This window comes from Dipodomys merriami, unplaced genomic scaffold (assembly GCF_024711535.1).
Source record: "Dipodomys merriami isolate MVZ:Mamm:240054 unplaced genomic scaffold, mDipMer1.0.p SCAF_485, whole genome shotgun sequence".
In the NCBI taxonomy this organism is placed as follows: Eukaryota; Metazoa; Chordata; class Mammalia; order Rodentia; family Heteromyidae; genus Dipodomys; species Dipodomys merriami.
In genome coordinates, this window is record NW_027206052.1 from 378684 (window position 1) to 405505 (window position 26822).

At 43.1% G+C, this 26822-nt stretch overlaps 1 protein-coding gene across 7 annotated transcripts; it reads left to right on the plus strand.

The window, feature by feature from the left end:
• LOC138809110 (tropomyosin alpha-3 chain) lies at window positions 1–26368 on the plus strand. 7 transcript variants are annotated; one of them, XM_069995517.1, is made up of 9 exons: window positions 1–319; window positions 7334–7467; window positions 9442–9559; window positions 9969–10039; window positions 11320–11395; window positions 12641–12703; window positions 12818–12887; window positions 13751–13829; window positions 24856–24944. In XM_069995517.1, the coding sequence occupies exons 1-9, from the start codon at window positions 188–190 to the stop codon at window positions 24857–24859; spliced, it is 747 nt and encodes a 248-aa protein (XP_069851618.1). In that variant the 5' UTR covers window positions 1–187; the 3' UTR covers window positions 24860–24944. The 7 variants fall into 7 exon arrangements, with proteins under 7 accessions (XP_069851618.1, XP_069851616.1, XP_069851620.1 ...); XM_069995513.1 differs by lacking the exon at window positions 11320–11395 and adding an exon at window positions 10704–10779 and having other exon boundaries at window positions 93–319; XM_069995514.1 differs by lacking the exons at window positions 11320–11395; window positions 24856–24944 and adding exons at window positions 10704–10779; window positions 14660–14678 and having other exon boundaries at window positions 93–319.
• The last annotated feature ends 454 nt before the right edge of the window (window positions 26369–26822 follow it).

Consider the following 26822-nt stretch of genomic DNA (forward strand, 5'->3'; position numbering starts at 1 on the left):
CCTCCAGTGGACTGCCTTCCCGCCCGCTTGGCAGTAGGAGGGCGTGGCGATGGTGGCGTCACATCCGGGCGGGTGAGTGAGTTCCGGTATTTCAGGGCGGAGCAGGCGGAAGTAGGATCGAGAAGCGGCTGCAACGCCGAGCGGAGGAGGCAGGAACCTGAGACCGAGAAGCAGCTGGGTGGGGACCATGGCAGGGATCACCACCATCGAAGCGGTGAAGCGCAAGATTCAGGTTCTGCAGCAGCAGGCCGATGATGCTGAGGAGAGGGCCGAGCGCCTCCAGCGGGAAGTGGAGGGAGAAAGGCGGGCCCGGGAACAGGTATGGAGAAGGCGAGGCGCTGGAGGAGGGACCCGCGCTGGACAGCCTGAACCCGGGAGTGGAGTCCCTTTTGCTGTAGAGTCCAGTCTCGTGGGCTCCTGCAGGCCCAGAGATGAATTTGGAGCTCGGAGGGCGGGTGGGGCCCCTCTCTGGTAGGACAGTGTTCGTACGAGAGAGAAAGTAGGTGCTTGGTTGGGCAGACCTGCCCTTCGAGGTAACTGAGCGTCGCTGGGTTTTCCTTTCCTTTTTCTCCCGGCTCATTCATTCTTGTCCTGGGGAGCCGGGCGCGGCCAGGGGGAGGGGCTCCGTGGCCTTCCCTCCCCCACTTCCCTTGAGAAGTGGGGGCACTTGGCTGTTGTTTGAGGTTTCCGGCCCGAAGGGTTTGAGTGGGTGGGTGCTACTCTGGTCTGGGAGGGGCTGAGCCTAACCTCCTGTGGAAGGGTGAGGCCCGGGGCGTGGGGACCGCCGGAAAACCCCCGGCTTGGCCTGCTGGCTGCTTTTTCCGCTCCCTCCTCCTGCTCAGGAAATGAGGCAGCAGTCGACTGAGAGGAAGCGCGGTGCCCTCCCTCTCTGGTGGAGCTTGCGGCCGCAGCACCGCCTCTCATCCTCAGGCCTGGGGCCCTTTTCCTCTTAATGGGGAGCTCTTGTAACTGGTACGCAGACATTCCACCGACGTGAAGCAGGAGGTACGAATGTAGGAGCCTGCAAACATGCCTGGCCTTACCTAACGTGATGACCTGCAAGACAGGAACATTTTGCCTGCCTCTAGTGTGATCACTGCAGATTTAAGTAGTTAGAACGTTCCTCCTTTCTCCTCAGCAGAGCTGATAAAGGGGAGCGTATGCCAGAGAAATCAGATGCCACACCAATCTGAAAGTGTCTGATTGACTTGAGCACAATGTGGAAAAATGGTGGCTTGTTTGTTTTCAAATTCAGTATTTGTTTAGCTAAAAGGTGTAAAGTGTAACATAAACTATCGATGAAATGCATGATTGGTAAGATTTCTTAAAGCCACTTTTTGTTTAGAAGCTGTTGACTCTCCCTGTCCCCCCTCAGCCCTTCCAGCCCTCCCCCTAAGATCTAGGGTGTGATTTAGCAGGTAGAATTGATCTCTTGAGTTGAAGCTTTGGTTTTGAAGGGTCTTGAGATTAAAGTAATTTTTGCTAAAATTTGAAGATCTGATGAAAAAGCTTGTGGTTTATTGATGTTCTTTATTGTCTCCCCCCCCTTTTTGCTGCTTCTCTGAGCTCCTCTGGCTTAATAATTACAGATGATTAGAAAACTTATTTTTATAACAATGTGGATATGCTGTATACTGATGCTTGGGCGCTGGTCTTTCTCTGATGTGTTTTTCCTGTGTTTAGTATGCTAGCAACTTCTAATTGCCATCTCAAGTAATTTGGATTGGCTGATTTCTCATATTCTTTGTTCTGGAGAGGGGAAGACAAACTATGGTGGGAGAAATGGGCCATGTGTTAGGCTGCAGAATTTTAAGGCTTATTTTAATTTTTTAAAATTATCTTCAAGTAGTTGTACAAGAGGTTTTCAATTTAACATGCCCATTTATGTGTACAACTGATCTAGATCAGAGTTAACCTTTCCATCATTCTTCCTCCTTCCAGTCTCATCACTTAAATGTAGGTATCCTAGAAGTTGTAGTAGGGTAAGTGTGTGTGTGTGTGTGTGTGTGTGTGTGTGTGTGTGTGTGTGTGTGTGTGTGTGTGTGTGTGTGTGTGTGTGTGTGTGTGTGTGTGTGTGTGTGTGTTTCCATTTGGTATCTGGTAATTTTCCTTGAATGAAAATTTGGCTCTGGTGACTGGGGTTATAGGCAACAGGAGGCATTTCCCACATTTCTTAAAAGCTACTCCCTCATTCAGAGCCAGATTTTGCTTAGTGAGCTGCAGTCTATTAAGGAAGTCTTCAGAATGGGGAAGTAGGGCTGTAGTTAAATATTGATGAAACTAGTATTTTCTATACTAACTGAAACAGTCTAATCTCTTGATGTTCTGCTCTGGTGAACTTTGAACTTCTACTGGGGAGGAGGCACCCGTGTGTGGGCAAGTGCTTGGGCTACCTGTTATTCTCTTAGGACATTTTGGAATGTGGATTTTGTGGCCTCCTCCCTCCTTTAAAGCTGGAAATTCAGCACTCCCTGATGGTATCTGCTATTAGTAGGACTGTCATTATTATTTTTGTGGTTACTTTGTATGAACATCCAAGCTGCCCTAGTTGCTAAGCTGGATGAGACTAAAGCTGAGACACTATAGTTTTTTTGGAAATCGGTCTTTTCTGTTCTAGGCCTGGAGATTGGTATTTTATAATGCAGTACCTTGTCAAATCTACTGTCATTTTTGAGTTTGTATTGTATTGGGAGAATTTGTTGTTGTAGTTGGGCTGTGGATTAATTAGAGACCTTTTGGTACTCTACCAACTCTTGTGTGTGTGTGTGTCAACGCTGGGGCTTGGGTCTGTCCCTGAGCATTTTTTGTTTAAGGCTAACACTCACTTGAGCCATAGCTCCACTTCTGTTTTTTCTGGTGGTTAATTGGCGATAAGAGTCTCATGCACTTTCAGATCTCAGCTTCCTAAGTAGTTAGAATTACAGGTGTGAGCCACTGGTGCCTGGCTATATCAACTCCTGTTGCACCACCCTCAGCCCCATTCTTCTGGCTTAACTAAGGTGACACTGTATAGTTTAATTCCAGTTTTTAACCTTATCTCATTTTTGGTGGTAATAAAAATGTATGGTAGAAAATCAGTCATACTAGCTAGCCTTTGTGTTCTTCCCTTCCTTCCCTCCCTTCCTTCCTTCCTCCCTCCCTCCCTCCCTTCCTTTTTCCCTCCCTTCCTTTTTGCCTTCTTTTCTTTGTGTATTTAGACAAGATGGTACTATTTTGCCCAAGTTGGTCTTGATCAAATCCTGGGTTCCAGTGATTGTCTTGCCTTAGCCTCCCTGATAGCTGGGACTACAAGTATAGACTACTGTGCCAGGCTTGTATGCTTACAACTTTTTTTTTTTTGGTGCATTTCACCTTTTTAAATACTCCCCCCCCCCCCAACTTTCCCCAGTATTTTTTATTTTTTTTTAACCTGGTCTAAAAGCTTAGAGCTACTATTTGAGAGGGAGGGAGTAGGCATTGAATAGTTTTGATTTTGGCCTTAATCCCAAATTCCTAGTCTCTGGGGGGGGATTCGAATGTCTGACAGTTCTTTCCTATTTATGGGGTCTGGTGGACCATGCAACAGGTTTTTTTTCACTTTTATTTGGTTTAGATTTGCTTTTCTGCTGCTTACCTTTCTTTGCTCCCCCTATAAGAGCACACACTCTTAGGGGAGAGTCAAATAGCACTTTGCTCTGAGTACTTCTGCTTAGACTCCACCTTTGTTTACTCTGGAGCTGGCAGGTAATTCTACTGCCTACCTTCCAACTTACCACCCCTTTGGTAAAATGTACATTCTCAAGGACACAATGTCTAGCTAGCTAGGTGGGTGCATATTTGAACACAGTGAGCAATATTAGTCCTTTACTCATTGAGCTCACTAACTTTCCTGATACTTTTTTTCTTAGAATTCCATCTTTAGTTTTTAATTTAAAAAGAGAAACCCCAGTGTGGTGGAATACCATATTTAGGTGAAATCCCCTTTGTCCTTGGCCCTGTTCTGTCTTTGAGTACCAGTGCCCTGTCAGTTTCCTCCCTTGTAGGGTGTGGTATGCCTAGGGGACCCTTAATGATAAGTGGAGGATGGTGTAGCATTTAAACAAAACTCACTTCATAGTTTAAGCTGCTGTCAGCCATCTTCTAATGTGACCAAATTGCTACTGCATTCTCCTCCTACAACTGCCCTGGGATCTTTGCCTTCTGGGCAGTGGAGAAGACTATTATTACCTGATGGAAAGAACCTCCCACTGTGTCCTTCAACCTGAGCAGTGTGAGGGTGAGGTGGGCATGCTACAACCTACAACAACTATAAAATTATCAAGCTTAATGTTTCTCAGACCAGTTATTGCTCCATTGATCTAAAAGGTTATGGGCATTGTACTTAAAGACCTAAGAAAATAAAAGTCAGATTATCTTATTCTTTGAAACAGAATGTCAGATCTTAATTCTGCAGGTTTTTTTTTTTAATTTTTTAATTTTTTATTTGGGTTCGGTCGTGGGGCCTGGGCACTGTCCCTCAGCTCTTCAGCTCAAGGCTAGCGCTCTACCACTTGAGCCACAGCGCCACTTCCGGCTTTTTTTTCTTTTTGCTTATGTGGTGCTGGGGAATCGAACCCAGGGACTCAGGCATGCAAGGCAAGCACTCTACCACTGAGCTACCTTCCCAGCCCCCTCTGCAGGTTTTTATTTCTTTGTAAAGAGAACAAGTCAGCAGTGGGTGAAGACAAAAAAAAATGTTGTGGCCCTCTATTCTTACTCCTCCCAACTTTCTGAAACTTTTGCTCTACTTTGCTATAGGCCTGTTCATATGCTTATGATCTTTTCAGGACACCAAGATATGTTTTCTCATCCTCCCTGTTCAGCCTTCCTAAGAATTCTATTGTAAATGTTGATTTGTGGGAGAAAGTGCTGGAGCCAGCTAGTTGTCATGGAAACTATACCCTGCTCCCATAGCTTGACTTCTCCATTTTGGATAACTACTGAACTGGATGATGACTTGTGAGCTTCTTTCAAATCTAGTTGTTTTTCAAATTTTCACTTTGATATCTGAAAGCAGGTAATTGTTATATTCTACTGCCAGTGTTTTATAGTTTCTACCTGATAATCTAACTTGCTCTTGGTTAGTTGGCCTTGTTGGATTTGTGAGGGGAAATCTTTGTTTTCCTAGGGGACATCTGTTTTCCTAGAAGAGACAGAACTAAAGAATACTTGTCTTTGTGGTGTTCTGAATAGAGCTACAAATGGTCTCTTAGTAATTTCATCTTATATAGACTCCTCAATTTTCTTTTCCGGTAGCCTGGTAGTTAGATTGTAGTTTCCCTTCCTAAGCCCTTAACCCTATGTTTGTATGTGGAAATTTTTGTTCCAATCAGGATTGGAAACAAGAGTCTTTTGGGCTATATTTCTCCCCATAGGGCTGGTGGCCCAGATTTCTATAGCTGCCACCACCTATCTGCTCAGAGGAAATCAGGGTAATAGAATTCAGGCACAATCTGGACTGTAGAGAAGAGATCATGTTTACCAGGCACTTAGATAAGCATCTGAGCTGGATAGTTTGCAAGGCTGATTAAATTCTTGTATCATTAAGGCAGTCATAGGAAGGATTTTTTTTTTTAAATTAAGAAGTAAGACAGGACTGAGAAGGTGGCTCAGTGGTTAGAGTTGCTTGCCTTGCACGCATGAGGCCCTGGGTTTGATTCCTCAGCACCACATAAACAGAAAAAACCGAAAGTGGCACTGTGATTCAAGTGGTAGAGCGCTAGCCTTGAGCTGAAGAGCTAAGGGACAGCACCCAGGCCCAGAGTTCAGGCCCCACGACCAACCCCCCCCCAAAAAAAAAAAAAAAAAACAAAGAAGTAAGACAGTGTCTTGCTATGTCCTCAGGTGAGTTTTGTAATCCTGCACAGGGTTATGCCATTATTCCTAGTAGAAGGATTCTACAATTAATATATGCACAGTGCAAGCTATCTCCTTTTCTGGTTTCTCATTCCACTGACCAGCCATGGGTTTACTTGGGCTTGAGAGTGAATTTTGTTATGGATAGAGCCCAGGGAAAAGATTATCCTAAGTTGTATTGAAGGGTAATTCTAAAGAGGCAACCAGAGGAATAAAAGAGACAATTCAGAAATTTAGATAAATAATGGTGGGAATTACAGAAACATTCTTTACTGTTGTTTTTTCGGTTGATTGTTTGGTAATTCCATCAAAACAGTTAATGTTAGCTAGAAACAACTCCTTGTCTAAAGAAGGTAGAGAAACACAAAGTAGGTAAGGAACACATTTGAAGAGATTAAGAATTTTGTTCAGTCTGAAAGTATGTAGGGAAGATATTCCTTTAACTAGTCTATTTCCCTGTGCCGCCCCCCCCACCCCACCCATCTATTTTAGGATAAAAGTCATTGGATGATTAACAACTTCACTTAAGCAGCAAGTTAGTAGAATATACAAGATTCCCTCTTGAAAGAAACCTTGTGGGGCTGGGAAGGTGGCTCAGTGGTAGAGCGCTTGCCTTGCATGCATGAGGCTCTGGGTTTGATTCCTCAGCATCACATAAGCAGAAAAAGCCGTAAGTGGCGCTGTGGCTCAAGTGGTAGAGCGCTCGCCTTGAGCTGAAGAGCTGAGGGACAGCGCCCAGGCCAAGTTCAAGCCTGGTTTGGTCTTTGTTGGTTGTGGGGCTTGAACTCTGGGCCTGGGCACTGTCCTCAGTGCTTCAGATCAAGACAAGTGCTCTACTTGAGCCACAGTGCCACTTCCAGTTTTCTCGTGGTTAATTGGAGATAAGAGTCTCACTTACTTTCCTGCCCAGGCTGGCTTTGTACTGCAATCCTCAGATCTCAGCCTCCTGAGTAGCTAGGATTATAGGTGTGTGCCACCGGTTCCCCAGCCTGGATGTATTTTATAAAGTAGAAAACAAATAAGCAAAGCTGAGTGCTGGTGGCTCACTCCTGTAATCCTAGCTAAGAGGCTGAGATCTGAGGATTGAGGTTCAAAGCCATCCTGTGCAGGAAAAGTCCATGAGATTCTTATCTCCAATAAACTACCAGAAAACCAGAAGTGGCACTGTGGCTAAAATGGTAGAGCACTAGCATTGAGCTGAAGAGCTAAGGGACAACGCCCAGGTCAAGTTCAAGCCCCACGACCAACAAAAACACTCATGTGGAACATGGAGTTTATTGATGGGGAAGGGATAATACATATGTAGATATATATATAACTTCTAGTATCTGACTCAAGACGGCTTTTACCTTGCTAGACTCCAGCCTCTTCACTCTAGTAAACTCTGGTCTTTATGTTAGTTGCCAGTTCTTTTCACCATTTTTCTGCATCTCTTTTCCATTCTTTCATTCAAACCTAGGCTGAGGCTGAGGTGGCCTCCTTGAACCGCAGGATCCAGCTGGTTGAAGAGGAGCTGGACCGAGCTCAGGAGCGCTTAGCCACTGCCCTGCAAAAGCTGGAGGAAGCAGAAAAAGCTGCTGATGAGAGTGAGAGGTATAGAGGGAAGTTTGAGGGGGTATGAATTTAAGAAGAGGGTCATGGGTTCGGGATGCAACCTGCTGATATGCACAGCACCACAAAAATGTGAGAAAAAAAAAAGATCAAAAAGCTTCTGACCTAGATCTTATAAATCTTTTGTGGTTGTTTTTTTTTCTTTTTTTTGGGGGGGGGGAGATTGAGGATTGAAACCAGGTTCATCTCCCACTGATACACATTCCTGGCCAGCCCCAGAGCGGTTTTTTGTTTTTGTCAGCTGTGGGACTTGAACTCTGGGCCTGGGCACTGTCCCTCAGATCTTCAGCTCAAGGCTAGTGCTCTACCTCTTGAGCCACAGTGCTACTTCCAGTTTTCTGTTGGTTAATTGGAGATAAGAGTCTCACAGACATTCTGCATGGTCTGGCTTTGAACCACGATCCTCAGATCTCAGCCTCCTGAGTAACTAGGTTTACAGGCATGAGCCACTGGCACCCAATCAGCTGTTTTATTACAATAGTAACCTCCTCCTGTTTTGCATATTCACCCTTGAAGATAGAGAAAAAGGGTAATAACCTTGATACTGCAACCATTTTGTAACTGGAATTTCTCATAAATCGATCTAATGTACCTTAGCATGGCGTCACTAGTATTACTTCCACTTTGTGGGTCATATGCTTCTTTTTTGTGACACTAGTTCCCTTAAAACAGGTTCTCAGAATCCTAGACTAACAGCATCAGTAACTAGGAAACAAGGTAGAAATTCAAATCCCCAACTCCTACTACTGATAAACTGAATGAGAAACTCTGGAGCCTTGCATTCTGCTAAACACTTTCAACCTAGGCCCTACTGTTAGAACCATTGAGAAGAAGAGGGATGCTTGGAGTCTACCCTATTTCAATTAGAATCAATTATAAACTGAGCCTGAACACTGATATTTAATGGCCTATTTTTGTGCCAGTACCAGGGTTTGAACTCAGGGCCTAGGCTCCTTACTACTTGTTTCACTGTTCTACTTCCAGCTTTTGCTGATTAATTGGAGGTAAGAGTCTCAGAGACTTTTCTTGCCCTGGCTGGCTTTGAACTGGGATCCTCAGATCTCAGTCTCTTCAGAAGCTAAGATTATATGCTTGAGCCACCTTCTCCCTGCTATTTAATTTATTAATAAACACATATTACAAATTTTTAGAAGAAAAGCTTAGATAAAATAGCTAAACTGCTGGGCGCCGGTGACTCACACCTGTAATCCTAGCTACTCAGGAGGCTGAGATCTGAGGATCACTGTTCAAAGCCAGCCTGGGCAGGAAATTAACCTCCAGAAAATTGGAAGTGGCTCTGTGGCTCAAGTGGTAGAGCGGGATCCTTGAGCTGAAGAGCTGAGGGCAGCATTCAGGCCCAGAGTTCAATCCCCGTAACTGACAAAAAAACAAAAACCAAAAAAAAGCTAAATTAAGGTACAAAGTGGTGTGTGGGATTTGTTTGTGTTTAAAAGGCACCTTTTCCGGAGGTGGCACTGTGGCTCAAGTGGTAGAGTACTAGCCTTGAGCTGAAGAGCTGAGGAACAGTGTCCAGGCCCAGAGTTGAAGATCCACGACTGACAAGAAAACAAATCAAACGGCTGGGAAGGTGGCTCAGTGGTAGAGCGCTTGCCTTGCATGCAATGAGGCCCTGGGTTCGATTCCTCAGCACCAAATAAGCAAAAAGAAAAAAGCTGGAAGTGGCACTGTGGCTCAAGTGGTAGAGTGCTAGCCTTGAGCTGAAGAGCTGAGGAACAGTGCCCAGGCCCAGAGTTCAGGCCCCACAGCCAGACCCAAAAACAAAACAAAACAAAAAACAATAAAAGGCACCTTTTTTTTGGTAGTATTAGGGTTTGTACGTAGGGCTTGCCTGTTTGGCTAGTACTTATCACTTGAGCTGTGCCTCCAGCCCTGCTTTTATCAACCCTGTTGATAAAATCCTCAGAATCACTGCTACATTCATTCTGTTTTTGGCAGAGGTATGAAAGTTATTGAAAACCGGGCATTAAAAGATGAAGAAAAAATGGAACTCCAGGAAATCCAACTCAAAGAAGCTAAGCACATTGCAGAAGAGGCAGATAGGAAGTATGAAGAGGTAAGCCTGTCACTTTGTTTGCTCTCTCTTCTGTGACATTGGGTTTCTACAAAGATTCATAAAGGAAATGGCTCAGCCGGGCACTGGTGGCTCACGCCTGTAATCCTAGCTACTCAGGAGGCTGAGATCTGAGGATCGTGATTCAAAGCCAGCCCGGGCAGGAGAGACCGTGAGACTCCTATCTCCAATAAACCACCAGAAAACCCAAGGTAGTGCTGTGGCTCAAGTGGTAGAGCGCTAGCCTTGAGCTGAAGAGCTGAGGGACAGCGCCCAGGCCCAGAGTTCAAGCCCCACGACCGACAATAAATAAATAAATAAATAAATAAATAAATAAATAAATAAATAAATAAATAAATAAAGGAAATGGCTCCTTTGTTTCTCTAAAGCTATACCGGGATCTTCTCTGCAGGTGGCTCGTAAATTGGTGATTATTGAAGGAGATTTGGAACGCACAGAGGAACGAGCTGAGCTGGCTGAGTCGTGAGTATTCTGCTGCATAGATCCCATTCTGTCCTTCCCCTTTGGCTTTGGGGCACTAATATGAAAAAACTAGCATTCCTTCAACCTTGTTAAACAGGGCCTAGGGGATGGGAGTTAATCTGTGGTGATTTTTTAGCCTCTAAGGATGGCTTTGGACTTACTTTCTTAATTTGACACGTGACAGGTAACAACAAATGAGGCTTGCTTATTTCTTCCTGGGAAGGTTTACAAATTTAGAGTGATGATAGATGGTGAACAATTCCTTGGAATACCCTACAGGGTCTTTCTACTGGAAGCCTCTTTTTTCTTGAGACATTGAAGTGCCTAATACTGACTTAAGAGCTGATGTCTGTTTTTGTCACTTTGCCAATCTGCTGGAAAATTTTACATCAGGAGCATATATTAACTATACCCCCTTTGGTATCTTATTGGCCTTGTATAACAAAGTCGGCTGATGCATATATGTTTGTACTTTCCTTGCATTTTCCTCTTCTGTACATGACATATCATGACCATGGTCATGTTTTTTTGTTTCTTCTTTTTTTTTTTTTTTTTTTAAATTTTTCCCCTCATTTGGCTACTTGTTTTTCTTGCTGTGTTCCTTTTTGACCTTTCTCCCTCCCCACAACCTGGCTTGTGCCATTCCCGTGACTATCACTAACAGCCGTTGCCGAGAGATGGATGAGCAGATCAGACTGATGGACCAGAACCTGAAGTGTCTGAGTGCTGCTGAAGAAAAGGTACTAACCATTAAACCCACAGATAGTTACATGTATGGTGTGGTTTTCTTTGTTTTTTGTTTTTGTTTTGCAGCTGCCTCCCCTCCACTGGTTGACTTGTTGAGTGCTTTGCCATCTCTTCATGGAATGCTCCATTCTTCCTACTTGGCATCTTTCATCTCTTTCTTTCCCTAGTTGCTTTACTGCCTCCCCACAGGGTCTTTCCTTTCTTTGGGTGATTTGGGGGACTGTTTGGGTTGGGTATCTATTCCCACATCCCCTAGTAGCCGTTACAACTTGTTCCTGGTAATTTTTTTCATGTGGTCTTTCTTTATTAATATCCGAACATTTTGAGTCCCAGAAGGTCCAGCTTCTGACATGTTAACAGAGGGAGGAGGGTTGATGCTTGCTCAGGTTACCTAGGAACTTCTTTTCCCCAATAAGCCTTTCAACTCTTTCTATACATATAGGTTCAATTCATGTCTGTGTGTCTCTCTCCCTTTTTTTTTTATTCTCTTCCTCTTCCCCTTTCCTCTCCTGCGGTATTTAAAATATTCACAGTAAGTGTTCTGAGCTGGAGGAGGAGCTGAAGAATGTCACCAACAACCTCAAGTCTCTTGAGGCTCAGGCGGAGAAGGTAGGGGCTGGTTTGTGAAAGTGACAGGCTTTGGGGCCTGGGCCCAGCTCTACCCTTGGTGAAAAACTGGAGATAATCCAATGAGAAATGTCTTCCTTCCCACCTACCATCCATCCAAATTCTGAGTTTAATGTTATTTCCTGTGTACTTTGACTGCTTAGGCCTGGAGTCATATGTTCTTCAGTCTGCTAAAAGACTTTTAGCAAGATGGATGAGCAGATCAGACTGGTGGACTAGACCTTTTTACCTATTACTGCTGTGCCCTAATAGACATTGTAGCAGATAACATCAGTTTTGAGACCTAATAAGCAATCAAGACTTGGCTTCTCTTTACCATCATGGGGGAATGTTTCCAATTATGTGAACACGGAGTTTCACTATTCCCTCACATTAAGCTGGAGAAAGGAAGAATATATTAGCTTAGGTTGATATCAATAATCAAAAATTAATTCCAGGGCTGGGAAGGTGGCTCAGTGGTAGAGCGCTTGCCTTGCATGCCTGAGGCCCTGGGTTCGATTCCTAAGCACCACATAAGCAAAGAGAAAAAAGCCGGAAGTGGCGCTGTGGCTCAAGTGGTAGAGCGCTAACCTGGAGCTGAAGAGCTGAGGGACAGCGCCCAGGCCCATGACTGGACCACCCCCCCCCCCCAAAAAAAAAAAAATCCAAAGCTGGGGGACTGGTGGGTGCTGTTGGCTTACTAAACCTGTAATCCTAGCTACTCAGGAGGCTGAGATCTGAGGATCACGGTTCAAAGCCAGCCCGGGCAGGAAAAGTCGTGAGACTGGTATCTCCAATAAACCACTCAGAAAAAAACAGAAGTGGCTCAGGAGCAGTAGCCTTGAACTGAAGAGCTGAGGGACAGCACCCAGGCCCAAAGTTCAAACCTACAACCAACAAAACAGAAAAACCCCTTAATTTCATTAAAAAAAAAAAAAAATGAAGGTGTTGGGCTGGAGGAATGATTCACTCAAACCAGGAGAATACCTGCTTAAGCAAGTGTGAGGCTCTGAGTTTAATCCCTAGTACCTCCTGCCCAAATAAAAGATCCTCTACTCTGAGAGTATAGTGGTTCTAGGGAAGTAGATGAGTTTTTGGGGACTTAATCTAGAATTGAGCCTTGCTTTTACTTAGCACATTGAATTTAGCACATTGAAACCAGGAAGGATATTCTATGTAACAATAAAGGGGGGTTATTGTCTGTGGAGTAATTACTTCTCTGAAATTTTTATTATTTTTTTCTTGTAGTACTCTCAAAAGGAAGACAAATACGAGGAAGAGATAAAGATTCTTACTGATAAACTCAAGGAGGTGAGCTAAGGGGGGACTATAGAGAAGGACTGTAAACATTGAGAAGTATACAAAATAGAGATCCTTCTTCTGTCTTGTCATCTCTCAATGTTACTGGTTTTGTATTTCCTCTAGGCAGAGACCCGTGCTGAGTTTGCTGAGAGATCAGTAGCCAAACTGGAAAAGACAATTGATGATTTGGAAGGTATGGAGCCTCAGAGAGGGATTAAAATAGACACCTAGAGAGGCAGAACCTTGCCCATTAACCATGAGCTGTTTATTCTGTATATCTGAGGGGAATTGTTAGTGTTTTGATACATTATATAGTACATTCCCTAAAATTTGTTACCTTCCCTCTAAAAAGACTGATGACTGCATTTACTTCCAGTTTAGTAGTCTTAACTCTTGAATCTTGAGTCAAAATATGGAACCCATGATTTCAGAAAGTAACAGGAAGCTTGTCATCCCATGGCCTCTTTTGGCACTCGAGTTGTGGGGTACCTGTCCAAAAGATGAAGCCTTGGAATAACCATGTCTCCGGACTGACCAGTACCAGGGGCTTTCTACATAGTTCCTTGTCCTTACAATTTGCATCTGCATCCTTGTTTTGAGAATTCTGAAATGTACTACTTTGGTATGCTTTTAATGGCATAATGCTCTTTTGAAAGGGGCAACCTATGGTGCAAAGGGGTCATAAATAGTGGCCACACTTAGTTGGCAGAGAAATATCACTGTGGATGTGTACTTTTCCCCCTTTCCTATTTTTGTTAGGTTAAGTGTTACTGGTTGGAATTGGGTTAGCCAGATGGGAAGTGTACCCTTGAGTACAGGACTATGCTCCCATTTTCAGTTCTTGTTACGATTGATTTAGAGATGTAAGAAATGTAGTTGGTCCTAGGGAGCAGAAGTTGTGAAAATAGCCAGACTGGTTACCAGAATAGATGTTTTCTGGTATTAGACCCACAATTCACACTTTTCCTAATTTCTAATGATTCCCTCTCTTCATCTGCTTCTGATATCTTTCACTCTGTCCCCTCATTCTTCCTTGTGGTTCCTGTGCCTGTCCAGATGAGCTCTATGCCCAGAAACTGAAGTACAAGGCCATTAGCGAGGAGCTGGACCACGCCCTCAATGACATGACTTCTATGTAACTATCTTAAGCAGAGTGGGGCTGGGGTCTTGGCTTGTGGGTGGGTAGGGTACAGGCTATGTATAGTGTGTGCTTTGGTTTTGTCCTCTGGAAACTAGAATCTCCACCCTTACTTTGAAACATTGGTGCTGATTACCTGTTTGGCAAAGGCTGAAGAGGAATTTAATCTTTGATTGGTGCTAAAAGCCTGATGTACATGAATTTTTATTCTTTATATTCTTGTCATTCCCTCCCTCACCCTCTTTCTTTTTTAAAGACGAAGTCTGGGTTTTGCTGGCTGACCTTTTACTACCCTTCTATGTCAGCCTCCCAAAAGATGGAATTACAGGCATATGTACCACCACCATTCCTGGCTCTTAGTCTTTTCTATATGTTGATTTTTTCACTGTTTCTCAAAGGTAGTCTTCTCAAAAGGAACATGTTAAAGGTAGAATCCATATAACTGAAGGAAATAAGGCCCAGAAAAATAAAATTCAGACCTCCTGGTATATTTGATCTGTGATCTAATTTAACAATTAAGGGGAAACACGGAAATGAAAAACATCTAATTCATGTAAGAATTAAGCTGAGACACAGAAGCTAGCCAGCTAGTAAACAGCACCAAGAAGAGTTGTAGACTTTTTCTGTTTGCTGTGGATCCCTGATCCTTGATTCTAGTCTGCTTCCTCTTCCCACTAACCCTGAAAGAAGCCAAATGTCACAGGCTGAAGTATCTGGCTCTCTTACCTTTCCTACTGCCACCTTTTTTTTTTTCTCCTTTCTCTCAAATTGCTATTTAGATTGATGCTCGTCCTTCTCACCTAGAGTATCCTTACTTTTTTATACAGATAACTATCACCGTTTCTGCTCTGTTCTGGATCTGCCCCCTTTCCTTGGGGAACCCAACGCCCCACTCTCGCACTGGATTCCATGTGGGTCGGCCTGGCTGATCCCCAAGGCATTAGGATGGTGGGGGGGTGTACACATAGTACTTATGTATTCTCTTTAACCTCCATCCCAAATTAAAATGTTGAGCTGCTAAAGCCTCATGCCACCCTGCATTTGTGTCATTGACAAAGCTGCTGCTGTCCATGAGAAGGAGCCTGGAGGGTGTGATGCAGGGAGCAGCTCTTGTTGCTCCTCCTCCTCTGACTTACATGTAATCAAAGCCACTTTTGTGTGTGTGTGTGGTTTTTTTCTCTTGACATTTAAACCCAGCTGATTGGAATCTGTCAGTCGTGGCCTAGTAGACTCCTCATGATAGGAATTGTCGTGTTCATTTGCTGAGTGCATCCATCTAAGTCTTTTACTGCCTTTTACTGTCTTAAATCATCTTCCTGGAATATTTTCATTCTCTCTTCAGTACAGCAAGGTCATTGAAATGACTCTTCAATACATAATCTCTACCTTTTTAACAGTGGTTCAAATAATGCATCCTCAGAACACCTAGCAGACCCATCCATGTATATTATAGCTGAAGTTGTTCTATTATCTTAAGTTACAGAAAAATGCATAGTGAATTGAGTGAATTTCCTTTACACTTTTACATAGTTGAAGCTTACTGCCATTTACCTACAAGCATGTTCTAATAGCATATAAATGGTAAATTATTATTGGAAAAACTAAAATGGCCAATCATGCGTATTTCACGTTCACATGAGGGTGGATTTATTACACAAATTTCTAGTAAAATTGTTACTGGTTTATATTATATGACTAAATAAAAATATTTCAGATAGTCCTATTCAGATTTACACCGCAGAGTGGTCTGGATAGTGTAGTTGCCAGTTGCACTCCTCTAATCATTCAAGTTTTGTTTGTGTAATGCTTCAGTTTCTTGAGTATATATTGAAATTTGCTTTTATTTTATTTATTTATTTTTTGGGGTCCGGTCGTGGGCCTGGGCGCTGTCCCTCGGCTCTTCAGCTCAAGGCTAGCACTCTACCACTTGAGCCATAGCGCCACTTCCAGCTTTTTTCTTTTTGCTTATATGGTGCTGAGGAATCGAACCCAGGGCCTCAGGCATGCAAGGCAAGCGCTCTACCACTGAGCTACCTTCCCAGCCCCTGCTTTTATTTTAAACAACCAGGACTGTGGGTTGTTTAGTGCCTGATTCTCAGTACTACAAAAAAAAAAAGAAAAGAAATAGAGGAGATAGTGAAAGAGAACAAAACAAAAAAAAAAAGAGATTAAGATAAAACCAAGACCTTTTTCCTAATTTAAAAGTTGTCTCATTAAATTAGGTTTCTTTCTATCAATACCATTTCTCCCTGCCACATAGCCTTTGAGATTAAAATACAGATAGATTTAATCAGCTGACAGTGGTGTTTTCTAGATATAGTGTTCAGATGGGGAATGATAACAAAAATGAAGGTACCATGCTTCCTCACAAAAGTATATGCATAAAGCTAAAGATTCAACGTGACAAGTACCAATGTTCCCTCCGCTGGCTCCCCCCCACGTCATTCATAGGGGCCTGGGCACTGTCCACTGTCCCTGTGCTCTTCAGCTCAAGGCTAGCACTCCTCTACCACTTTGAGTCACAGCTCCACTTCTGGTTTTCTGTGTTTTGGTTTTGGTTTTGGTTTTGGTCAGTTGTGGGGCCTGAACTCTGGGCCTGGGCGCTGTCCCTCAGCTCTTCAGCTCAAGGTTAGCACTATGCTACTTGAGCCACAGTGCCACTTCTGGCTTTTTCTGCTTATGTGGTGCTGAGGAATCGAACCCAGGGCTTCATGCATACAAGGCAAGCACTCTACCACCGAGCCACCTTCCCAGCCCCTGGTTTTCTGGTTTTTAATTGGAGATAAGAGCCTCATGGACTTTCCTGCCCAGGCTGGCTTTGAATGTGAGCCTCAGATCTCAGCCTTCTGAGTAGATACGATTACAGGTGTGAGCCACTAGTGCCTGGCTTCAGAAATTTTTAATAAAGTATGTTAGAGTTTGGGGGGGGGGGATGAGGAGATTGATTCTAATGTGGTAATATGAAAGACTCAGTTGGGAACAAAAGCATGTTTAATTTCATAAACTTGTTAAAACTTGGCTTTAACTCAGGATCATCTTACCTTCAGCTTTTTATAAATCCTGAGTGCTGAGATTACACGTGCGAACCACCAAGACTTTGTTATGTCTCCAGCCTTTTTTTCTTTTCTTTTCTATTTTTTGGTTGGGCGTGGGGCTTGAACTCTGGGCGTGGGCGCTGTCCCTGAGTTCTTGAGCCACAGCACCACTTCTGGTTTTCTGGCGGTTAATTGGAGGAGATGAATCTTACGAAGGGATTGGGAAGGTGGCTCAGTGGTAGAGTGCTTGCTTTGTATGCAGAGGCTCTGGGTTTGATTTCCTCAGCACCATATAAGCAGAAAAAGCTGGAAGTGGTACTGTGGCTGAAATGGTAGAGCGCTGCCTTGAGCTGAACAGCTGAGGGATAGCACCCAGGCCCAGAGTTCAGGCCCCAAGACCGACAAAATAAAAATAAAAAAGAGTCTCACAGAGTTTCTTGCCTGGGCTGGCTTCAAACTAATCCTCTCAGATCTCAGTCTCCTGAGTAGCCAGGATTACGGGCATGAGCCACCAGCACCCAGCCAGCCTTATTTTTCACTGCTTATTTTTAGTATAGGGTCTTCTTAACTGAGCCCACACCTAACTTTAAATTTGTCTAATATAGGCTTCCTGTTGTCTCTAGGATCACAGGCATGTGCCATAGCATCTGGATTCCATCCCATGGAGATGGAACCTTGTAGAAATTTCTGCCTGGGCTGGCTTGGTATTGCCATCCACTTAACCTGTCTGTCTTGTAGCTTGGGATGACAGGCTTAGCACTCAGCTTTGTTGAGAAGGGTAAGGGGGGGTCTCACTAACTTTTCTGCTCTGGATGACTTAAACTGAGTTCTGTTGACAGCCTCCCAAATAGTTGATTGGAGTTTTTTGTGTATGTATGTGCCTATCCCGGAACTTGAACATAGGCTGGGTGTTGAGCTTTTTTGCTCAAGAATCATAGCTCTAATCACAGCTTTTTTGAAGAATCTTACAGACTTTCCTGCCTCATCTTGCTTCAAACCAATCTCAGCCTCCTGTGTAGTTAGGATTACAGTCTAGAGTCACTGGTACCCAGCTAACATTGGAGTTTTGATTAACCAAATTCGGCTAAGGGACAGTTGATAGTGTTTTAATTAGAGAGAAACAAAATAATAAAGGCAGTGGTAAGGATACACAACTATAGAGGTATATTATAGTAGAGAAAAGAATAGTCTGGGTATGTGGCTTAGAGATAGAATGATTGCTTAGGATGCATGAAGCCCTGGGTTTGTTTCCTCAGTACCACATAAACAGAAAAAGCCAGAAGTAGCTCTGTGGCTCAAGTTGTAGAGTGGTAACCTTGAGCAAAAAGAAGCTCAGGGACAGTGCCAAGGCCCTGAATTCAAGCCTCAAAACTGGCCAAAAGAGAGAAAGAGAGAGAGAAGGATATATTCTAAAATCAGGCTGCAATCCTATCCACTGAGGAGGCTGAGGATTTGGGGATTGTGGTTTGAAGCCAGCCCAGCCAGCAAAGTCTGTGCGACTCTTATCTCCAATTAACCATGAGAAAACCAGAAGTGGTGCTGTGGCTCTAAGTGGTAGAACACACACACACACACACACACACACACATAAGGTAGCATGCCAGCCTTGAACAAAAAAGCTAAGGGACTGTGCATAGGCCCTGCCTGAATTCCAGCACCAAAAAAAATTTTTTTTAAATTTTTCCAAGCACAGCTTGGGCTTACCTATAATCCTAACTGTTGAAGGGGCTTAGACCTGGAAGATTATAGTTCACAGTCAGCCTAGCCATGGTGGCCCTTGTGCCTCATGCATGTAATTCTAGCTACTCAGGAGGCTGAGATCTGAGGTTGCAATTCAAAGCCAGCCTGGGCAGGAAAGTCCGTGAGACTCTGATCTCCAATTTACTATAAGAAAACTGGAAGTAGAGCTGTGGCTTAAAGTGGTAGAGTACTAGCCATGAGTGCCCAAGCCCTGAGTTTAAGCCCTATGCCTGACAAAAAAATAAGTCAGCCTAGGCAGGAAAGTCTATGTGACTCCATCTTCAATTAATGAGCAAAAAGCCAGACTGGGAATATGGCTCAAGTGACAGCACCAGCTGTGAGCAAAAAACCCAAGCAAGAGTTCAAGTCCCAGAATGAGTACCAGAAGAGAAAAATAATCTGATAGCTAAGTTAAAAAGCATATAATGGAGGCAGGCTTGGTGGTCCATACCTGTAATAGCAGTGCTTAGATGATTAAGGTAGGAAAATCACAAGTTTGAGGCCAGCCTGTACTGCATAGCAAAAGACCTTGTCTTGAAAAAGAAACATTGCATTTGAATGAGAGTATATTAGTAAGGTACTCTTAATTTCAAATTTGTTTTATTTAAAGTTCATAAATACTTATTGCTTGAATACATACCATTACTCTCTACAACATACATACCACTATATATGCTTGTTGTGAATATGGTACACTTTGGAAAATACTGGATAGGATTAAGATACTGCAGTTTTCCATGAGAGGATAATTGGATCTGGACTAGAATAGTGGTAGTAGGAAGATGTCACTGAATGTGAGCATGTTGAATGACCTGACTGCTCTGTGTGAGCAAAGTCAAGTGACTAGTTTTGAGACCAAGAAAGTTAAAGACATAAGGAGGAATCATATACTAGGAGAGGAACACTTGTCTGAAAAACTGACTGGCATCCAGGTAAAAACAAGATCCTGAGGCTTAGATGGGAGAGTTGATGTAAGAGGAAACTGGGAATACAGAACTCAGACCATTTAATAAAATTTCAAGGGCCAGACTTCGCTCATACTTGTAATCCTAACAGCTGTAGAGGCAGAGCTCTTAAGGATTGTAGTTCAAGGTCAGATCAGGCAAATAGTTAGACTTTTCTGTTAGCAAGCTGAGCAAGGTAGTAGTATATACTTGTGATCTCAGCTATGCTGGAGGCATGAATAAAAAGATGGCCTCATGAGGCTGGCCTTAGACCTCCTGGGTGTGCTGATGGCTCAGGCCTATAATTGTAGCTACTCAGGAGGCTGAGATTTGAGGATCAAGTCTTGAAGCCACCCACCAACCATGTCAGGAAAGTCTATTAGACTCTTATCTCCAATTAACCACCAAAAAAGCCAGATGTGAAGCTGTAGGTCAAGTGGAAGAGCCCCCACCCTTGAATACCCATGCCCTAAGTTCAAGCCCAGTTTTAAAAAACAAAATAAAACCCACAGATTGATGAGTGAAAACTTAGACTTCCCTCCCTTGTTAACCATTACTGGGATGAGGAACAAATGTGGCTGGGCCCATTTTTATCTGACAGTTGACTTGTATAGTTGGACAGCTTGAACAAATACCAGTTTTTTCCTTTTACTCTACCTTCCAGATCATCTTTGGCTTTGTGAGATTATATTGTAATTTATTGGGTATGGCTGAAATGAACATCTGACCTAGTAGCTACTCTTAGTTTTGCCTTATTTCCTATTCTTCTATTATCAGGGACCTAAGCTTTAATAAGCTAGCTAGTATCTGATCCTGAACTTTTAATAAACCTTAGAGATAGCAGAGTTAGAAGCTAAATTCAAGGTGAGACAACAGTTGCATTTGTCTTTCTGACCTTGAGTAAAATTCAGGGAATTGTGTTCTGGGATTTATGTAGTCAGGCAATAAAAGGATCCCACTCTTCCCTAAGTGAAACAAAACTATCATTGACTGGAATGTTTTGAGGGACACGATCCTGAAAATAACCCTAAACAGTCAAACAAACTAACTTGTATATAGATGAGATCTATATATAATACAACAGTATACACTGAGAAGTGAAGTTCATGAGATTGAGTGCCTGCTATTGTCAGTAATGTTCCAGAAAGCTGGTGTAGTTGTGTATGTCTATAATTCCAGCACTTGGGAGGCTAAGGCAGGATGATGGCAAGTAATACCCTAGCTTGGATACATAGTGAGACTGTAAAAAGAAGAAAAAGAATGCCTCATGAATAAGATGGGTCCAATCCCAGGTCTCTTAGCTTATATAATAGTATTATTTTTCAATGATTAACTTTTATCCTCTCCCCCACCCCCAGTTGTGGGGCTTGAACTGTGGGCCTGGGTTCTATCCCTCAGTTCTTCAGCTCAAGGCGAGTGTTCTACCACTTGAGCCAAAAGCGCCACTTCCGGTTTTCTAGTGGTTAATTGGAGATAAGAGTCTCACAGACTTTTCTGGACTGGCTTTGAACCATGATCCTCATATCTCTTGAGTAGCTAGGATTACAGTGTAAGCCACCTGTGCACAGCTGAAGTTTTATTCTTTTTTTCTTTTTGGTCAGTTATAGGGCTTGAACTCTGGGCCTGAGCTCCTAAGCTCAAGGCCAGTGCTATTACCACTTGAGCCACAGCACCACTTCCAGCTTTTTCAGCTTTTTCTGTTTATGTGGTGCTGAGGAATCAAACCTAGGACCTCATGCATGTGAGGCAAGCACTTTGCTACTGAGCCACCTTCCCAGCCCCTGAACTTTTAATTCTTTAGGGTAGGATAATTTTCAGGCATACAGAAAGATCCTGCATGTTCCTGTATGCTGACGAGTATCTATAGCGCCTTCTGGTCTTTGTGACAAAACGTACCATACACTTTTAACAACAAAACAAAATTCCGTTGCTTTAATGGGAAGTACAATTTAAAAGGGTAGTCCCCTAAGATGGGGGCCACAGCTCACTTTTTGGGCTCTTTCCTAGGTTTGATCCCCAGCATCTCAGGAGGGGCTATATCTTGTAATTTCTACTCTTACCTTACAGCTATTTGGTTATTCCCACACAGGCTCTTAAGTACACACATGCTCTGTATTTTTATAGTATACATGAAGTGGCAAGTACTATTGGGACCATCCTGGCTCCTAGCTTCCTGGTGGAATTAGGGCAAACCTCAGCCCAAAAGACAAGGACTTGAAAACTGCCCATAGAAGTAGTTGATTTCAGGACAGAGAAGTATCTTTTTTTTTTCCTTTTTGAGATTCTAATACCATTTTAAAACAGGTTATAAAATAGGAATAAATTTATTTGAAACTTACTCTCAACTTCAGAGGCTAACATAAGGAGTTGACCAGGAATCAGTTTGGCTTTCCTGTCTCCAAACTTCTGTTATCACTGTGTTATTGGGATGGATCTGAAGCCAGCTGTGGTGGCACATAATCTAATCCTATTTATGACACAGGCTGGTAGAACTTGAGTTCAGACCTATCCTAGGTGTCTAGCAAGACTATGTTGAAAAAAAAAAATAGGAGCTGGACACTGGTGGTCATGCCTATAATCCTAGCTATTATGGAGGCTAAGATCTGAGGATTTCAGTTCAAAGCCAGTCAGAACAGACAAAACCACCAGACTCTAATTAACCAGCAAAATGGTGGAACTGGTGGCATCGCTCGAGTGCCAGCTGTGTTCAAGAGTGTAAGACTGGCTAGGAGCTGAAGCCCCAATTCTGGTGTAAATGCACATGCATGCACACACACAAACACAAAATAGAACTGGATTATCCATAACTCACTTCCCCAATTAATGTGTGCTCCAATTAGAAAACCCAGAAAAAGCCAGTGGGTTTGAATATATTTGTATCAGGACTGCTTTAGTTATAAGAAAAAGCTGAACAGTAGCTTAAATATGGAATTTATCTTCAGACAGGTCTAGCCATGAATAACTTAACACTTTTCCTCTTTTACCTTTTCCCCTGGTCTCCTTGAACTCATGGCCTGGGCACTTTCTCTGAGCTTTTTTTGCTCATAGCTAGTGCTCTGCCGCTTGAATTAGAGCTCCATTTTCAGTGGTTAATTAAATAAGAGTCTCATGGACTTTCCTACCCAGACTACTTTGAACTGTAATCCTCAGCCTTCTGTGTAGCTATGATTAGAGGCACGAGCCACCAGTGCGTTGCCAAGCATTTTCTCTTAAGGTTGAAATACTGAAGCTCTGTACATCACATCCATGTTCAAGGCAAGAGGGAAAGCTAAGATTTTCCTAGAATTCTTCAGTAGCCTATCACCCTACTCAGCCAGAATTACATCATCTGATCACCCTTCACTGCAGAAGAGTCTGAAGAGATTAAAAAACAAAACAAACAAACAAAGCCCTGGTAGTCTTAATTGGCTTATAGCAATAATTGACCTTCCCTAGATTGGGCATGCTGTTGATCTAACAGTTTTGGGTTCTTTTAGAAAAGAGAAATTGAATGTAAATTGGATAGGCCTCTTACGTGGGTCTGTCACATAATACTTAAAAGAAGTATTTGAAAGTGTTGGACTGAGAGATGGTAATGTTTCCCAATCTACTCTGTATAATACTATTGAATACTTGCACAGATAAAATGTCCAGCTGTTCAGTTTTTTTCACTCTTGATTATTATGGAATCATTTCTTCTAAGCTGACTATCCCCTCTTTCCCTTGTTTGACTTACCTCAGTTTCTCAACTTAGGAAATAAATACTGTGGAGGTGTTTGAGGTTTTTTTTCTCCCCTCCCTCAGTGTGCACCTACCAATTTGTCAGTCTGAAATTCTTACTTCATTCCTATGTTGGTCTTTCTACCAACTGACTGACTCTTACTGACCTCAGCTCTCCTTGCATCCATCCTGCCTTACAGATGCATGTTATATATGCCAGCTAGTTAAGACTCACATGACTTCTGGTACTCTACTAACCTTCCCTTTTTCTCTTTCTCCTCCTCTTTTTCCTCTCCTCTTGTTTTCCCTCCTCTCCTTTGCTGCTGCAGAGCGTCTCTACAGCCAACTTGAGCGAAACCGCCTGCTTTCTAATGAGCTGAAGCTAACGCTGCATGATCTGTGTGACTGATGGGCAGGGCTCACTGATGCCCAGTAAACCGAGCTTTCTGCTCACACCACTGACCTGGACCCCAGAAAAAAGCTGATTGACTTTTTAAAAGTTATTAATTTGTCCTAACCAGGTGGTTTTTAAATTAGCAGTTAGAACACTGCCAATTTCCTAAACTTACCATAAAGTTGAAACAGTTAGCTAACTGTATTTCAACCCCTTTAGAAGCGATTATGAGTAATGAAAGGAAATGCCTGAGAGTTTTTAGTGAAAACTTTGGAAGGATTTTCTGTTTTCCACCCTTAACTGCTGCCCTTTCCCTTGTGCACTGACTATAGGATGTGTTCCATTGCATGGATGTTTTCTAACAATAAAGAGATTGACTTGACCAGATGTTGTAGCTGCTTCATATGGAGGCCCCAGGGATTGGGCCCTTCTGACTGGGTGGACAAGGGAAGGGAAAGATGGGTGCGGGGTCTAAAAATGGGTCTGTATTGCCATCTGAATATTTTCCTCCCCTCTAAAACAGTCCATGGTTTGCTTGCTAAGCAGGTAGATGTTCCTTGATGTTCTGCTACTGATTTTCTTCTTGATAATTTCCTTCTTGCCTCTGTTCCTGGTTTATGTTTAACTGCAAGTAACTTTTGGCTAGTGGCCCTGCAAAAGTCTCAGTTAAGGTTTTGTCTACAAGTATATGTTTGTATAGTATTCTTGACTTTGTTTTCTTTAGAGAATCTTGGGCTTAGCCCTGAAGACTCTTGTTTATCCCCATTATTCCTTCTACCTTCTCTTTTGGAGAAAGTGTATAGTGCATGATGATCTTCTGTGCTCTTTTTAGCTGTGTAGTTGGTTTGTAATGGAAGAAGTATGCCCATTCCAGTTTGCAATGGTCATGCTCTAGTGAGCCATTTTACATAGGTTTTGTCCTGTGGGCAAAGTCTAGAAGAGTAAATGGCTAATGCTTCAGGCTTGCTCTCTTAGAGAAGAAATGGCTAATAAGGTCCTCAGCTCCCTCTCACCAGAAGTACAGCAAGCAACTCCCACAGCTTCAATAACCAAAGGCCCTGCAGAACCCAGTGATGCAATAGCTTCTGTGGTTGTAAAGGCAGCTAGCTACTTTATGAGTCTGCAGCATCCCTGCAACCGAAGCAAGTCTAAAAGAATCAACAAAGCCTGAAATTTACTTTTTTGTAATTTCTCTCCTTTACCCCTATTAGATAAACTGAAATGCACCAAAGAGGAGCACCTCTGTACACAAAGGATGCTGGACCAGACTCTGCTTGACCTGAATGAGATGTAGAGCTCCCCAGTCCCACCTGCCACTGCACCTCCCTCTGACCCTGACTCCGCCTGAGGCCAGCCTATCGGGAGCTGACCTTGAAACTGAGGGCTGATCTTTAACTGGAAAGGCTGCTTTCTCCTTTTGCAACCCTTTCTACCCTTTATCCTTCATGTCTTTTTTCACCTAACTGTCTCAGCCTCTTCCCAGAGATTCTAGCTGGGCTAGAGGCTGTGCACTTTTGGGAACAACATTTAAGGGAATGTGAGCACAATGCGAAATGTCTTTAAAAGCATGTTGTGATGTACACATGTTGTAACTAATTTTTTGTGTTGTCCTAGCAGCCATTTGTAAAACATTCCAAATAATTCCACAACTCTGAAGCAGCAGTCGAATCCTTTCTCCCTTTGGAAGGTTAACTTTTCAGCCTAATGCATACTGCCCTCCAGAGGAGGGAAACAGATACGGGCCTGCCTTGTTGAGAGCCAAATAGAGCCCAGGGAAAGACTCCACCATGGAAAACCTCATTGCTCTGTACAAAGTACCAGCCAAATCAGATAGGTGATTCTAGGAGTTAGCCACAAAATGAAAACAAGTATCATACTGTTCAGGTTTTCAGCTTTAAGGTATCTTTGGACAAGCTTATTCTTACTTACCTTTTTCATCAGAAGTGACCAAATTAAGATGCTGAGACCTCTGAGAACCTCCGTCACCTCTTTTTTCCCTTATTGCAATGCTGGGGATCAGTTTAGGCAAGTGCTCTGCCATTGAGCCACATCTCCAGCCCTGAGACCAAATTTTTGTCTCATCTCTTTGTCCTTCCTAACTCCTCAAAATGGGTTATGTGTCCCTCAAGTGTTGAGATGACCACTTAACTGCTGTCTTGCCTCCTTCAACTAAATTAAGAAAATTATGTTTTTGCCACTAATTTAGCCATATGAAACTCATCTCATCACCCTGTTCTGGGTCTGAAGCTGCTCTTTAAAAGTGCCATCTCATTGTGCTTTGTATCAGTGCTGGACAAATCTTGAATAGCTTATGTATAAGACTTTAGAATTTTTATGTTATTTTGAAACTTTGCTTCAGGGTTGGGGAGCCCTGGCCACTGTCTGGCTATGAGAGTGTTCTACAGTCTGAGGGCTGGCAGCATGCTGATCTTTAGGGTTGGGGAGCCCTGACCACTCTGTCTGGCTATGAGAGTGTTTTACAGTCTGAGGGCTGGCAGCATGCTGATCTTTTGGAGTGTCTTTTCCCATCCAGTTCCCTCTTCTAGATGAGGTCTCTGTGAGGTCTGTTAGGTGTACATCCTTCAGCTTATTGGCTTATAATGTACTCTCCTTTCTTTGTGGTCTCTTTGGGGCCAGTTAGGAGAAAGAGAAAACAATAATGCAACTGTTTTGATACTGAATATTGACAAGTGTCTTTTTGAAATAAAGTACCAGTCCCTCCAACCCTCAGTTGTACTTGACTTTTATTTATTTTATTTATTTATTTTTATTTTTTGGTTGGGGGGGTGGCTTGAACTCAGGGCCTGGGCGCTGTCCCTCAGCTCTTCAGCTCAAGGCTAGCGCTCTACCACTTGAGCCACAGCACTTTTTTTTTTCCAGCTTTTTTCTTTTTGCTTATGTGGTGCTGAGGAACCGAACCCAGGGTCTCATGCATGCAAGGCAAGCTTTCTATCACTGAGCCACCTTCCCAGCCCCTTGACTTATTTGTTAATCCAAATGTGCTTTTTCCACAGGAGCTATGGTATTTGGGTTGAAAAGTCAGAACTTTCTGAGTGGTGGTATCAGGATTTAGTGTAGAGAGCACATACCTTGGAAGTGGAAATGGGTTCAAAGCTCAGCTCCTATGTCTGGAAATAAATCACTTGGTGTCATTGTCTATAAAGTGGAGTTAACATGT

Bases quoted from the DNA above. Each gene is read 5' to 3' on its own strand.
- LOC138809110 (XM_069995515.1), top strand. From the start codon at position 188: ATGGCAGGGATCACCACCATCGAAGCGGTGAAGCGCAAGATTCAGGTT. The intron at 10,040-11,319 runs GTGAGTATTCTG...AAATATTCACAG, and splicing joins CGAGCTGAGCTGGCTGAGTC to TAAGTGTTCTGAGCTGGAGG. The intron at 12,888-24,855 runs GTATGGAGCCTC...TACCCCTATTAG, and splicing joins GACAATTGATGATTTGGAAG to ATAAACTGAAATGCACCAAA.